The following is a 16,311-nucleotide window of genomic DNA, read 5'->3' as shown; positions in this document are numbered from 1 at the left end:
AAACAAAAAACTTGAAGCCACAAGAGAATTGAAATAAATAAATAAATAAATAAATAAATATATGAAAAATACTAAAAAGTCTGATGTTTAAGATGGAAAAAAGTTACTTATATTGATGTCTTTCCATGTGCTTTCTTATGGAAAACACTGTAGTTGAGATGTATGTACAGTAACATCTTGAGGTCCAGAAACAGCCATTCAACCCATGTATTCTTCCTATTTTCTAATACTAAGCATGGGGAAAATTATTAATCAAATTAAGGCTCTCAGGAAAGTAACTGTTCAGAGTATAAATTGTGCCAGCCTAACCAGGTTTCTAGGAACAGTAACACATTTATCAATACTTGTAAAGTATTTAATAAATAATTAACATTAAAATTCATTTCTTATTAGGCATTTCTATTTTTTTCCCTCTTTTTTAATGTTTATTTTTGAGAGGTTGGGGTGGGGGGTGCAGAGAGAGAGGAAGACACAGAATCTGAAGCAGGCTCCAGGCTCCGAGAGCTATCAGCATCAGCAAAGAGCCCGATGCGGGGCTCCAACTCACGAGCCGTGAAATCACGACCTGAGCCAAAGTCAGACACTTAACCTACTGAGCCACACAGGCACCCCAGGCATTTCTATTTTATTTTATTTTATTTTTTTTAATTTTTATTTTCAACGTTTATTTTTATTTTTGGGACAGAGAGAGAAAGAGCATGAACGGGGGAGGGGCAGAGAGAGAGGGAGACACAGAATCGGAAACAGGCTCCAGGCTCTGAGCCATCAGCCCAGAGCCTGACGCGGGGCTCGAACTCCCGGACCGCGAGATCGTGACCTGGCTGAAGTCGGACGCTTAACCGACTGCGCCACCCAGGCGCCCCAATTTTAATAACGTGTACATGACACCCAAAATTTTATTTTACTTAAGAACTTCTGTACATCCTAAAAAGTTGATAAGTTACTATTTTATTTCAGGACAACCTACTGACTCACAAATTAATCTTGGTTGAATAATTTGCCATTGTACAGTGCCACAGTTTGGGAAATTATCATGGAAGGAATAAAAACTGCTGAGCAGAAAAGGAAAATGGAGACCTCACTTACTTAAATCAGCAGTGCTTATATACTTCCTAAGGGCCTAATTTTAGAACTGTCATAAAGAATTTTTTTTTCAACCTGAACACTGCATTCCTTGATTCTTTGGTAGAAGCAATTTCACTAGTGAGAAATTAACATTTTGATGATAGCAGAGGTGGACTTCCTATTGTGATATTATGATTTATAATAAGAAATACATATTTCTTATCCTTCAACACATATGTCTTTATCCTTCCTGGTCCCTAGCGCAAAACTCCTAAAATGCTGAGAACTTCTTAAGTGGTAAGAATAAAAAGGTATATTTTATTACTCACAAAAAAACCCTTTCTTCCACACCTGAGTTTATGTTAATGAGGTGATTTCTGAAAAGCCCCTAATGATGATGGCTGGTTGCCAAAGGAACCAACCAAATGAGTGGAAGATTGAAAGTTTCAGACCAAGCAACTGACCTCTTAGGAGAGGGGCTAAAAATTAACTTAATCATTGATGGTCAAAGATCTAACCAATCATGCCTATGTTATGAATCCTCCACAAAAATCCTAAGTGATGGGACTTGGAGAGCTTCTAGGTTAGTGTACATATGGAAGTTTTGGGAAGGTGGTACACCTGGGAAGGCCATGGTACTCTGAGCCCCTTCCCACATTTGTGCCTTATGCATCTTTTCCTCAGGCTGTTCCTGAATTGTATCCCTTCATAATAAATGAGTAAACTAATAAGTGTACCATTTTCCTGAATTCTGAGAGTTGTTCTAGCAAATGATAGAAGAGGAGGAAGTAATGGGAACTACTTATTTTTAACAGGTTAATCAGAAACCTAGGTGACAACCTGGACTTGCTATTGATGTCTGAAGTGGGAGCAGTCTTGTAGGACAGAGCCATTAATCTATGGGATGTGATGCTATCTCCAGGTAGATAGTTTAAGAATTATGTTAAAATGTAGGACATCCAGCTGGTGTCAGAGAATTTGTTTGCATGGGGGAAATAGTTGTGTTGGTGACCAGAGTATAGAAGTATAGAATGTTTTGGTATAGTAGAGGAGAGACTTAGACTTTTCAACCATGAAGCCAGTGAAGCTTCTATCTAGTTTCCTTCCAAATCACAGTGCCAACTTTTTAAATTCATAATTTCATATTTTCCTTAAACAAGGTCCACCAAATTGTGTGAACTTCAGGCCCCACAAAATCATGGTTCTGACCCTGATATTTACAAATGAGACACTAATGGGACAGAAGCCTCCAAGAGAAGTCCTGGATTCACCTGCCTCAGAATCACCTAGAAAGTTAAAATGCAGACCTCCCCACTGCAATCCTTTTAAAGAAACTGATTAAATTGGTCAGATTGGGGCCTGGGAACGTGCATGTTTAACCATTTCCCCCAGTGATCTTACTATGAACACTAAAGTTTCTGAACTCTTGGTTCAGATCCTGGCCTAGGCTTATCAATGATCTTCACAGTGTAGGCTCTTAGTGGCTTGTTGGTGATCTAGCATGCAAAATAAAATATAAGGCAAGAACGAACTGGTCTTGGGGTAATTTCTTATCTAATGGAGTTGGGGACATTTAATTTAAATGACTTTTTCTCTTGAAGAGTTAGCAAACACTTCTTAAAATTATTGAGCACTCATATGTGGTAGAATTATAAATTCTCTTGGCCCCATACTTCATCAAGGGGTAACTTCCAGCCAGCATTAGAAATTTCCTACAAGGGATGACATTTGATCTTCTCATCTAATCATAGCTGACCTCTCTCTCCATTTTTCTTCTTCCTATTGTCCAGTTAGAGGAAAGCACCAAAAGGACAGTAGAAAGGAAGCAGATATAGAATAATTGTCAGCACATTCCCCTCTTCACTAAGCACAGTTGCTTGCCACAGCATACTGCTTCCTCTTTGGCTTTTTGTTCTGAATGAAGTTGAATTTGTCATGCGGGGATGGGAGGAGACAATCTTAAAGTCTTTTGTCAAAATGACCCAAAGAGTATCAAAATAGGAACTTTGGCTAAAGAACTATATCAATTTGAGGAGTGCTATGAGATTTTAGCTAAATTATTTATTCCATCTATTCCAAGGTGTGGGACCATTTCTGTGACAAGCACAATAGTGTAGTAGTTGAAAATCTTGGCTCTCAAGTCAGGGAGACCTGGGGTTTAATCTTTTTTTCGTCACTTTTTAAGTTATATAACCTTGGGATATGACCTCTGTTTCCTTATCTGCAAAATAAGATAACAAAGAGAAATGCCTTTATATCAGTGATCTATGGGTGGGTAACAAATTACCTCAAAACTTACACTCATTGTCTCATACTGGAGGTTTATAGTCAAGCTGTCAGTTGGAGCTGAAGTCATCTGAAGGCTTGATCTGTTCTGGAGGATCAGCTTCCAATATCACTCAGATGTCTGTTGGCAGAAGGCATTAGTTCCCTACCATGTGTGTTTCTCTGTAGCACTGCTTACAACATGGCAGTGGCCTTTTCCCAGAGAAAGCTATCTAAGAGAGAAAGCAAGTGTTACCAAGACAGATACCACAGTCCCGTTTATAACCTAATATTGAAAGTGACATACCATATAACTTCTGTCACATTCTATTGGTTACATACACCAGCCCTGGAATAGTGTGGGAGGGGACTGCATAAGGGTGTGGATGCCAGGAGCAGAGATCATGGGGAGCTATCTTGGGGCTGGGTACCACTGCCTTCCAATAGTTTTCCTCAGCACTGCCGCACTCTTTTATTTATTTTTTATTTTTTGCTTTAATTTTAGATTCGAGCCAGGAGGCTTTGAAATGATTATTGTGATTTATAATGTATCAACAAATGAAAGGCATCTGAGCATCAAGATAAATGTCTGAGTGGGGTCTACTAGCTGCTTGAAAATCATGTGGCTTCACATGCCTAAGAAATCCACAGCTGACTATCTCAACTATTAAATATTCCAGCTCTGCACTTTAACAAAGTGCAAAGGACAGAAGTTGTCTCTCTATATTAACAAGTAAGAATGGTTAGCGGATAAGGCATGGTTTACGAATCTGTATTTATGATTGGGGTCTGGCTGAAAAACTGAGAATAAACCATACAACCTGGGAAGTCTAATTGTAGCAGGAAGTTGTTTTGAAATAACATCATACTTCATTCACTCTCCAACTGATGTCTTTGATGACCAATTTGGACACATGAATAAAGTGTCCTGTCACTTACCCTATTTTATTTTCTTGCAGCATTTCCTACTGATGGTAACCGTAATGGTACCTATTCTTACAACCGAATCCACACTCTGATGTAGATTTGCCAAGCAGATTGCTTCTGGCTACATTTCTTGCCCAAGTGCAGGCCCTTATGGTTTGAGAGATCCCATTTAAATATCCCTAAAGAAAAATATGCAGCCTTTACTGGCTTGGATTTGTAGCTCTAAATTTTAGAAGAAAGCGGCTGGTTAACATTATAGACATTTTGAAGTACTTGTCTTTTAGAAATGCAAAGAACAATAGCAAGAAAAGCCTTTTGATGATTCAGAATTTATTTTATTTTATGTACTTATTAATTGGTACACTTTCTCCCCCATTTTAACCAAAGATTCTGTACATTGAAACAATAAAATAAGTAAAGACATGTGTCTGCTTTAAAATCTTGATATTGGTGAAGTCTCCGTAGTCCTTTTTCATGCTTTCTGGGAAAAGGCTCTTCTGTTCTCTCAGCCCAGCAGCACTTTGATCTCAAAAGCAGTGCCATTTGGTTGTAAATGTATGTGGCGCCTTTGATCTACTACTTAGCTGGTCTTATTTAAAATAGATAGCTTCTTTTATCTAAGTAGTGTTTACTAGGTCTCTCTCTATGAAAGACAGTTTAAATTGCTATTATTTAGATAGAAAGCTATATAAAGTTTCTTAAGATTGCCCAGATCTGAATCTAATTTCTCTAAACTCTAAAACCCCCAATGGCTCTATCATAGATTTTGTAAAGAAAATTCCTATTAAAATGGGATACTCCTACAGATGTCAGGTAATATTTGCAAAAACTTTGCTTTCTGATGGGAAACTGACTTTACAAAGAATAATAAACATATTCTACATTCAAGCAAAAATGGTAATCTTAGAGTGCCTGAACTAATGGCAATTATCCCTCAGAAATTCACATATTAATAGATTTTTATATTACTGTGTTATACATACCATACAGGGTATATTGAAATGGGATTTTTAAAATAATAAGTACATGTATTTAATTCTCTTCTTTCTGAGGGTTTTTTGAGCATTTTGTCAGGTGCCTTAAAGACTTATTGAATTTTTGGGGTGCCTGGGTGGCTGAGTCAGTTAAGTGTTTGACTTTGTCTCACTTCATGATCTCACGGTTCGTGGGTTTGTGAATTCAAGCCCTTGCATTGGGCTCTGTGCTGACAGCTCAGAGCCTAGAGCCTGCTTCAGATTCTGTGTCTCCTTCTCTCTGCCCCTCCTCCACTCATGCTCTGTCTCTGTCTCTCAAAAATAAATAAAAATATTTTTAAAAAATTAAAAAAAAAAGACTTGTTGAATTTTCTAGACTGTATTCAACTGAATACAGCAACAAGCTGAATGTCATTCAACAAGCTATATTTCAAGTACAGAGACATAAAGATGACTTAGTCACCGACTCTGCCTTTAGGATGCTTACCGCCTAGGGTTATGGGGCAGAGCACTGGCAGATAATTACATGGCAGTGTGGTGAATGCCTCTCATAAACAGTGATCCTCCCACCCTCACCTTGGAGTGGTCAGGGAAAACTTCCTGGAAGTGGTAACACCTGAGCTTCCGTGAAAGCCCACTGATTCAGAACTCAGTGTTCCATAAATTCTCAGCCAAGTCTATATGACAAAATCAACCTATCTGTCCAGACCCCCCTAATTGAATAAAGTAGCCTAAACCTCAGGAGAGAGCTAAATCTTAAAAGGCTTTTGCTGCCTGAAGCTATCCCAAAGCCTTCTTGCTTGTCATTCAACTCTAAGGGGAAAAACCCCAAATCACTTTCATATATATTTTAGAACTTTAGCACCATTCTTTTTTTTTTTTTTAAGTTTATTTATTTATTTTGAGAAGAAGAAAAGAGAGAGGGAGACAGAGCAGGGGAGGGGCAGAGAAAGAGAGAAAGAGGGAGTCCCAAGTAGGCTCCATGCTGTCAGTGTAGAGCCTGACATGCAGGACTCAATCTCACAAACCAAATTGTGAGATAATAACCTGAGCCAAAACCAAGAGACAGATGCTCAGGGTCTCCTGGGTGGCTCAGTCAGTTAAGCGTCTTACATCGGCTCAGGTCATGATCTCACGGCTCGTGAGTTCGAGTCCTATGTCAGGCTCTGTGCTGACTGCGGAGCCTGGAACCTTCTTCGGATTCTGTGTCTCCCTCTCTCTCTGCCCCTCTCTTGCTCACGCTCTGTCTCTATCTCTCAAAATTAAATAAACATTAAAAAAAATTTTTTTAAGACATATGCTCAACTAACTGAGCACCCCCCCCCCAGGCACCCCAGCACCATTCTTGATTTAAAAGGAGATATTGGAACTCTCTCTGTGTTATAAATTAAAATAGCTGTGTGTAATTGCTGTTTTGTTAGGCTACTGCACGTTTTTTCCACCCTCCCTGGGGTCACGTTTCTATTTCAGAAGTTTTGTTGTTATTTCATCTGGACCCTAACCATGTGGAGCACTTCCAAGTGCTGACCCTGGGAGCAGGCACTCTGGAGGATGCTCAAGAAGTATACAAGCTGCCTTCCCAGGCCTGGAGGTTGGGAGAGGGGCAGGAAGAAGTGATCCGTAGCCAAGTACGGGATCGTTACAATAGCTGTCTCAACTGTCCAAAGAGGGAGGTTGCAGTGGGAAAATCACAGGGGCTGGAGCCTGACCTCAGGGGATTCGTACTGGGTTTGTGGAGATGGAGAGGAGAGGCCAGCCTCTGGAAGATACAAGAGCACGAGTTTGAAGTGTTCCTCAGTCAGTGTCCGCATAGTCAGCGTGGGGCAGATGAGGTAGAGGTGGGGAGGTGTGGAAAGCAAACTGAGGGGGTTTGGCTTTTTCCCTGTGGAATTAGTGAATTCTTGAGGCTACAAAACTACAAAATAAATTGGGATCTTTGGCATTTTCCCTGTTCTTTCACATCAGTCACCAACCACTACTGATTCTGAGAAGCATGCATTTTAGGTGGTAGGAACCTTGGAGACCAGAGGGCCTGGCCTCCCCATTTGTTCAGTGAGGAAATACATCCCAAAGTTTAGGAAGCCCGGGTCTCATGATCATGAAGTAGCAGAGCCAGAGGTGACTGTCCACGTTGTTGACCAGGACCTGCTTCTGGGCTTCTCTTCCCAGGGCTTGTTTCCCACCAGGAGTTTTGGAGTAGGTTCTACGACCCTTGGCAGTTCATAGGAACCTGTGGGAGAAATGGCATCACACCCTCCAGTAGGAGTGAGCTCCAAGGACAGTGCAGTTCTCACAGGGCTTCATCCCTATACCTGGACCCCCAGGGTCCATGCTAAGCCAGAATTTGAATAAGAGGAGTTGTAGCTGACAACAAAAGAAACAGGATAGAAAAGAATCAAGACACATTGAATGACCCATGTGAGCCACAGGAAAGTGAGGTTAGGAGAATGGAGAGCAATATTACTTTTAGGAGGAATTATTATTTTTTTTAATGAGTTGCTAATCATAGTCTGCCTATGGTTCCTAACTTCAGAAAGACCAAACAGGGCATATCCCACCCAAACTGTGTGGACTGAGAGCAAGGTGGAAAGGGTGATCCTCAAGAATATCAGGGAATGGTTATTAGAAGGAAAGTGGGGGATAAATGCTGGAAAAGAAAAACAATAGATTTTGACATTAGCTCCCTTGTCCTAACCTGGACATGTAAGCACATATAAGACTGAGATATTCCCATGTGTCAGGTGTTCTCAGGATTTTACCTATTTTAACTAATTGTGCCTATCCTCAATGTGATGACATAGGAATTACTATTATTACCATTTACAGAGGAGGAAATTGAGACACAGAAAGGGCTAACTTGCCTATAGTCTTTCAGCAAATAAGTACCATAGCTTGAATCTGAATCTAAGCAGTCTAACTCCGGAAACTGTTTTCAATTATTCTGTTAAAAATATCTCCAGGGAACCTGGGTGGCTCAGATGGTTAAGTGTCCATCTTTGGCTCAGGTCATGATCTCATGGTCCATGGGTTTGAGTCCCACATCTGACACTGTGCTGACAGCTCAGAACCTGAAGCCTGCTTCGGATTCTGTGTCTCCCTCTCTCTCTGCCCCTCCCCTGCTCATGTTCTGTCTCTCTGTCTCTCTCAAAAATAAAATTAAAATAAAAATTAAAAAAATATATATCTCCCATTTTCCTTCTTTCCTTACATTTTTCTCCTTCTGAAATAAGGATTTGAGGAAGGCACTGAAGACAAATGTAATCACCAAGTACACAGTAGTAGCCATTATTACTTTTATTATTATTTATTAACAGTTTTCAAAGCCTCTGGTGCAGAGTAGACATTCAATGACAGTAAAATAAGACAAAAATCAATTGAAGACCAACCAAGACATTTTCATGGACTCTAGGGCAGAAAGATAATCTCATGATCTTCAGGGGATTAGCAATGAGTAAGGAAGAATAGGTGCAGAGAGTAAATGTATGAATGGAAATGTCCAGAGATCCACTGAGGCAGTGAAAAAAATGGTGAGATGCTGAATCCTGTAATAACTCCTTTTCTCTTTTCTTCTTAAGTGCTGCCTAAGTAGAGCTGAGGCCAGACGGGATGCAGCTAAAGTGGCCCTAATCAACTCCCTCTTCAATGAGCTGCCCTCTCGAAGGATCACTAAGGAATTCATTATGGAGAGTGTGCAGGAAGCAGTTGCCTCCACCAGTGTGAGTACCCACTAGGGTAGAGCTGGCTGCACTGAAACACTGACGCATTTCAATCTTGGGAAATACTCAAATAAGCAAATTCTTTAAGAACTGTGCAGGAACTTGGGGAACTTTTTTTTTTTTTTTTAAAGAACTTGGGGAGTTCCTTGTGCAGGAACTTTTTTTAAAGAACTTGGGGAGCCTGGCTGGCTCAGTTGTGAGTTCAAGCACCACACTGGGCATAGAGTTTACTTAAAAAAAAAAAAAAAAAAAAAAAAGAATTGTGCAAGTTTAAGTTTTACCCATGAAATCATTGGTTTTCAACAAAACTAACACTTGGATTAGAAATCAAGAAATTGGAACTGTCTTCCTATGCCACATCACAGAAATATTTTTTAGACGCCCTGGATCACCATTAACCAAACTTTAAATCAAAGTAGATAATTTGATCCATCCTGATTTGTTTACTTGAATGTTAGCTATTTGAAAAGCGTTGATTCTTTTAGGGTTTGGGAATGCATACAACTGAATACTGTTTTAATGTAGAGATAAACTAGCTCATTTTTCCCCCAAACTTGACTGATGATAAAAATTATCTGAAGTGCTTTAGTAAAAGTACCAATTCCCCAGCCAGTGTAGGAATCTGGCAATCTGTATTTTTAAGGAAAGGCTGACTGCTCAGATATGGAAAAGCCATATTCCCAATATTTGTTAGCTCTTAGAATTATCATGCTTAATAGGAATTACTTCTTTCAGAGAGCTGAAAACTTTTTACAGAGAAAATTTCTATAATGGACATAATTAATGCAAAATGCTATAAGAACAAAAACTGTCTTAGAAATCCAGGAGTAGATGATTTGCCCCTTGTATTATGTGAAGCTTCTGATACTTGTTACCTGCAAACTACAATGGATGAAGCCTTGGTTTCTTACTGTGGCAGGTGTCTCTGTGTGTGTCCTCCAAAAACAGGAACTTGGCATTACTGAGGGAATTAGCCACCTCCTGATTTTGCCATTAGCATGGATAAACCCCATCTGAGATTTACATTCTCTGATTACCTTAATCTGGTTATAAAGGTTCTGTCATTTTGGAGAAGCTGCTGAAAATGAAGGACACATTATCGCCCTAGCAGTGACCCTTTTGTTCCTTTTCCCCTCGTAAATGCTCTTGTCACCCCCAAGAGAGATAAGAGAAGGGGTAAGGGACAGAGAGTGGTTGACCTGGCAGGAAGACATCAGGGGGCTCTGTTCTGTATCTGCTGTCAGGATGAAAGGAAGCCTTTATTTTCTTGCCCTGTAAATTTGAAGTGCCTTTGAGGAAGAGAGTTAGGAAAATGATGCCTGATTTATATGTGTGGAATTTACTCAGGAGCAGGGAGGGGCCCTCAGTGTAAATGTAATTTATCATTTTTTTCATGGAAATTTCTCAGGAAAGAGAATATATAAGGTTTGCAGGCTCTGGATGGATTTCCTCTGGGATATTTAAAAAGCCAACATAAATATTTCAGCAGCAGCATGTTAATGTTATTGCATTCAAAAGCTATAAATTTGCTAGTATCTGATGCTGGCAGTTGTTTGTTCAGTCTCACAAAGGCATTGCCCACTTTCCCAGAAATCCAAGGCCCTGGGATACTAAAGGGCAGGCCCCAATGCCAGCCCACAGCTTGTGTTAGTTTTTTTTTATTGTTACTACCCCTAACTAAATTGAAGGGAAATTTCAGTTCTACTCATCACCCACCCACCTTGTTTCCTAAAGATTAAGCAGTCCAGAAGTGAAAAAATATACACCAAGATCCATGTCTCCAGGTCAAACACCAACGTATTATAAGAACTCCCATTAAGAATCATGGCAGTTGGGGCGCCTGGGTGGCGCAGTCGGTTAAGCGTCCGACTTCAGCCAGGTCACGATCTCACGGTCCGTGGGTTCGTGCCCCGCGTCGGGCTCTGGGCTGATGGCCCAGAGCCTGGAGCCTGTTTCCGATTCTGTGTCTCCCTCTCTCTCTGCCCCTCCCCTGTTCATGCTCTGTCTCGCTCTGTCCCAAAAATAAATAAAAAACGTTTTAAAAAAAAAAAAAAAAAAAAAAAGAATCATGGCAGTAAAATATGAATGGTCCGTACAACCAGAGAATTATTTCCCTCTCAGTTATATAATCTTGCCTGGTTGCCATCAAATCAGAACAGGGTCAGCATTTCAATGTTTCAAATAACAGATGAAGGCAGCCTCAGAGGGCAACCACTCAAACACTACCACCATCAACAGCAAAGACCTTGTGCAAGATACAGGAATTTCTACTTTGGGAAAATTATTCTTTTAGCAAGTATATAATTAGTTAACATTCTAATCAAAATCTAGATTCAAATTGATTACAAAATCCTCCTCTTTACTCTGAGTCATGATGAGATTAAGAATTTTATCCCAAATCAACTGGACACTTGGTTGTAGAATGCACACCTGAAAGGTCAGGAAAATAGAAATTTCACTGTAGGGCCATGGCATTAATTCGTGCACACCAAAAGAAGAGGAGGGAAAATCCATAATATTTTCCTTCTCTGCTTTCCTCCCAAGGGCACTTTGGATGATGCAGACGACCCCAGCACCAGCATTGGAGCCTACCACTACATGTTAGAGTCAAACATGGGGAAGACCATGCTGGAATTTCAGGTATCTGACTTCCTGCTATATGTTTAATTTTGCTACACAATCCAGAAACTTGTGAGAATGCCACTCTTATCATTAACATCTCCTTTCCCAATAGTCTAGTCTTTTTTTTTGTTTTGGGCCTTTTAACCTAACCCTCTTAGAATCCAGCATGGTAGCTCCATTATAGCCACACCTCCGTAGACTAAAACAAACAAGCAAACAAAGCAGAGTCTTTGCTTTCTTAAAGGGAAGTAAAAGGCTTAAGTCTAAGGAACAGCTGGGGAACACCACCACTTGAAGACCTTGTAACATTTCACCAGCTTTTCAGTACAAAGTTCCTTTTAAGCCAAAGTGAACACTTTGAAGTGTTGGTTTTGACCATTTGGTTCTTAATTTTCGGGAGTCATAGATGAAGTTGCCTACAGTGTACATTAAACAATGCCCCCCTCACTTCTGGCATTTCCACTAAACAAGATCTGCCACCACCCATTGTTAACTAAATCAAAACATTTATCAAGCTGTAACTCTGTTTCATCCACTGCTGACAAGCAATAATAGAGCTGAAGAACTATATTACTTATTATTTGCAAATCAATAACATTAACAATAAGAATAATACTCATTGACACTTATTGGATGCTTACTTTGTCTGACACTGTGCTCACTGTGCTGAGCATTTAACAAATAGCATAATTTAACACTCACAATAAACATATGAGTATTTATTATCCCCATGTCATCAGGAAAGGAAATGTACCATATTTAGTCAATTGAAGAGCAAGGGTTCAGACCCATGCAGTCTAATTTCTGAGCTCACAGTCCCAACTGTTATCTTTTATTGGACTGGGCAGATGAAAATTCAGCAGTGATTGGGCATGAAATGTGTGCCCTCTAAAAAAACTAAACTTGGATATTGAATATCCATATTTATGCAATGCTAATAGGAATCAATACACAATGTTATAATGAAGAGACTATACCTCCAGTATTTCTGTTGTTAGATTCTGAGAAGCAATCAAAGATACAATGTTTTATGAACCCAAATGTTCATTATGGTGTAGTTTACAGTGGTCTTACAGTTGAGCTCTGAAGCCACAGCTTTCAAATACCTTTCAAACTATTTTCTGGACTGCAATGCCACAGCCACTTTGTAGGTGGATACATCCCTCCTGCCCATTTTTAAAAATCAGTATTTTCCTTCATTGGGCATTTGTTTTGTTCTCAAAATTACCCTCTCTTCATTCAGTCACCCAGTTTTATTTTGTTTTTTTTTAATGTTTATTTATTTTTGAGAGAGAGAGAGTAAGTACTTATGAGTCGGGGAGGGGCAGAGAGAGAGGCAGAGGATCTGAAGCCAGCTCTGCACTGTCAGCACAGAGCCTGATGTGGGGCTTGAACCCACTAACTGTGAGATCATGACCTGGACTGAAGTCAGACGCTTAACCAAATGAGCCACTCAGGCACCATCCCGTTTTCTTTTTAAGTGGCAGTGGTCTCACTGGCCTTTGAGGCTGATTGTCTTGGTTTTGAAGAGACTGGGTATCCCTAAAGCATACCCTCTGGGATAGACAGGGGCATGCATCAGCTCAGTGATTCTGAGCCCAGACTCTGAAGTGGGCTGGCCCAATTTAGCTTGGCTCTGCTTCTCACCTCTAAATCTGTTTCCTCATTGTATGTAAATTAGGGAGACTATTAGTACTGGCACTACCTCACAGTGCCATGGTGAGCATTAGATGGGACAATATAGAAAGAGTCCAGAACAGTTCCTAGCATATAGTAAATAATGAATATTGGGGCGCCTGGGTGGCTCAGTCGGTTGAGCGGCCGACTTCGGCTCAGGTCAGGATCTCGCGGTCCGTGAGTTTGAGCCCCGCGTGGGGCTCTGTGCTGACAGCTCCGAGCCTGGAACCTGTTTCGGATTCTGTGTCTCCCTCTCTCTGACCCTCCCCCGTTCATGCTCTGTCTCTCTCTGTCTCAAAAATAAATAAACGTTAAAAAAAAATTTTTTTAAATACTCAATGAATATTGACAACTGTTATTATATATACTTCTGAAGAAAGACTGCTTCACCTGAAAGGCTACCAGATGGATTCCCTTGGCAACTTTAACTAACCTAAAGGTTTCAAATGAGGAAAAGATACCTCCCTGCACTAAATATTTCAGGGCTCTTGCTGTAGGATAAAAGGGTGGAACTGTAAAGGGTCCATACTTTTCCCCCATAAATAATCTAAAGTCAAAGAGAAAAAAATGAAAGGGAAGAGGATAACACAAGAGAAAGAACACCAATTTGTCAAAATTGGATAGACTGTGGGACACCTCCCCTACCACTTCCCACCTGGGCACTTCAGTATTCTGAGACTCAATTTTCTCGTCTATAAAATAGGAATCATAATGCCCATTGTATAGGATTTTTGTGGAATGCACATAACGTGACATTTATACAGCATCTAGTACAGTAATTTCCCCAAGGAAGAACCTCATTTATTTTAGTTCCTCCCCTCTCAACCCCAACCAAAGAAAATTGTACTTCTTTTACTATAAAATGAATGCTGCCTGCTCTAGTACATAGTAGCTTGTATGTGATTTAGTAGCTGTTTTCAGAAAACTAAGAATGATTTTTGAATGTAATTAGGTTATTAATCTGGCAAAGATGAGGGAGGCAGGATTTTTAAAAATTCTTAAAATTTTGTCCAAATACTATGAAAGGCTGTACTCAACCACCTTTTAGTAATACTTTAATTACCTTGCAATAGGCTGTATGTTTTCTGTGTGGTCTATGTAGTAAGGTATTTAAGTATGTGAAATAATAACTTGAATCAAACTGTGGAAATGGTTCATAAATTCTCAGAACAGAGGCTGGGGACAGGATGGGGGACAAAGGAAGAGGATGTGAGGGCAGGAAAAATCCAAACTCACTCCCCCAGTAGGGATGCTGGCAACCCAGGAGGACGGCTGTGGAACACATCTCTTTTCCTTCCGCCAGTTCTAGGTTGCCTGCTGGGTCCCAGCACATTCCTTGGTGGCCTGGGTTAAATGCATCAGCTTGTTTCTTCACATCATGGGAATTGACCACAGACCTGGGCTGTTTGTAGCCGACACAGCAATTCAGTACCCCTGGTGGGTAATAGACGTATGTCTCTATCTAGCTACGGATGACTATACCCTATAAAAACAAGGCGGGTGTCTCCTGACTGCCTGCAGGCTTTCCAGGGGGGCTGTCAAGGAGGCAGCACTCAGAGGAAACGTGATAGGCTTCTGCTTACGTTCACTTCGTGGGAGGGAAGCTGGGTAGCCTTCCCATACAGAAAATTGCCTGGTGTTTGGGGGGAGGGATGGCGACAGCACTAGCCACTGGGTCTTGTCAAGGTCAGATTTGAGGCAGACTTTGACTGAAGCTGGTTAATATATTTACTCTGAAGCCTAATGCAGTCCAAGGACGACTTGTTTATTTACATCTTTGCTAAATTCTCCAGGTCGCCTTTTAAAACCTCATCCCATAAACAAATTTCCTCTTAAATCCATTCTCTTGGGTGGGGAGATGGTGCCCACCTGTTTTTCAAGTTCTCCATTTACAGTGTTTGTTTTTCTTATTTCTGATGAATCACAGAACCAAGAGAGTCTCCCAGACAGAGTTCTAGAGAGAAGCAGCATGCATTTTCTCCCCACAAAGTAGCTGAAAGGGCAAACATTGTTCCTAATAGGAGGCAACACCAGGAAGCACTGAGGACAGAGCCCAGCTGGTGGTGGTTTAAACTAAATGAATGACAAATTGAACCAGGAAAACTGAAGAATGAAAGCTGCAATTTGCACTTTTTCCTAAAGATGAAGAAAACAAAGGGTTCAATTCTCCATTTGATATCAAATTTATTTTACTGATCAGGACTGGCTACATAATTCTTGGGGCCCATACAAGATAAAAATGCAGGGCCTTTTAAAAAAAAAATTGCTAAGAATTTCAAGTCGGTGGAGACTTAAATCAAGCTTGGGGTCCTGTGTGACTGCACAGATCACAAGTTCATGAAGCTGGCCTTGTCCCTGAGACTCACCAGAAGGGATGACTAGAAAAGGAGAATTAAGCATTCACCTCAGGCACAAAATTTAAAGGAGTTTCAAAAAATTCAATGATAAAGACAATATTATAATGCACTATTTTATTTTATTCTTATTTTTTTTTTTTAGAGAAAGAGAGTGCAATCAAGGGAGAGGGGCAGAGGGAGGCAGAGAATCTTAAGCAGGCTCCACGCTCAGCATGGAGCTCAATGTGAGGCTTGATCCCACGACCCTGAGATCATGACCTGAGCCAAAACCAAGAATTCTCAAGTGACTGTGCCACCCAGACACCACTATACTGTGCCACCCAGACACCCCTATAATGCAATATTTTAAAAACTCAAAATGAATGTGTGAAAATTCATAACAAACAAATATCACCCTAGTCCCAACCCAACTTATAGGCCAGCTTCTTGTTTACCTGTCAGCCTACCCAGACTCCCCAGGCTTCTAGGTCAGCCACATAACAAGAAGCATGGCACAAAGACATGAATAAGGAACAGGTCAGATAGCTCACCAAACATATTTCCTTTAAAGTGATAAGGTTTTGGGGCACCTGGGTGGCTCAGTTGGTTGGGCAACCGACTTCTGCTCAGGTCATGATCTCATGGTTTGTGAGTTCGAGCCCTACATCAGGCTCTGTGCTGACAGCTCAGAGCCTGGAGCCTGCTTCAGATTCTGTGTCTCCCACTCTC

General features: G+C 40.6%; 1 protein-coding gene across 1 annotated transcript in view; it reads left to right on the top strand.

Annotated features, from left to right (window-relative positions):
- The window catches only part of LIX1 (limb and CNS expressed 1), a 60,500-nt gene that overhangs the window by 35,621 nt on the left and 8,568 nt on the right, over nt 1-16,311 (top strand). Inside the window, exons 8-9 of the mRNA XM_032593806.1 lie at nt 8,807-8,947; nt 11,492-11,587. Coding sequence (XP_032449697.1) covers nt 8,807-8,947; nt 11,492-11,587 — 237 coding nt within the window. The remainder of the gene's footprint in view (nt 1-8,806; nt 8,948-11,491; nt 11,588-16,311) is intronic.

This window comes from Lynx canadensis, chromosome A1 (genome assembly GCF_007474595.2).
Source record: "Lynx canadensis isolate LIC74 chromosome A1, mLynCan4.pri.v2, whole genome shotgun sequence".
Lineage (NCBI taxonomy): Eukaryota > Metazoa > Chordata > Mammalia > Carnivora > Felidae > Lynx > Lynx canadensis.
The sequence above is the reverse complement of the archived record's forward strand: the minus strand, read 5'-3'. Positions and strand labels throughout refer to the sequence as shown.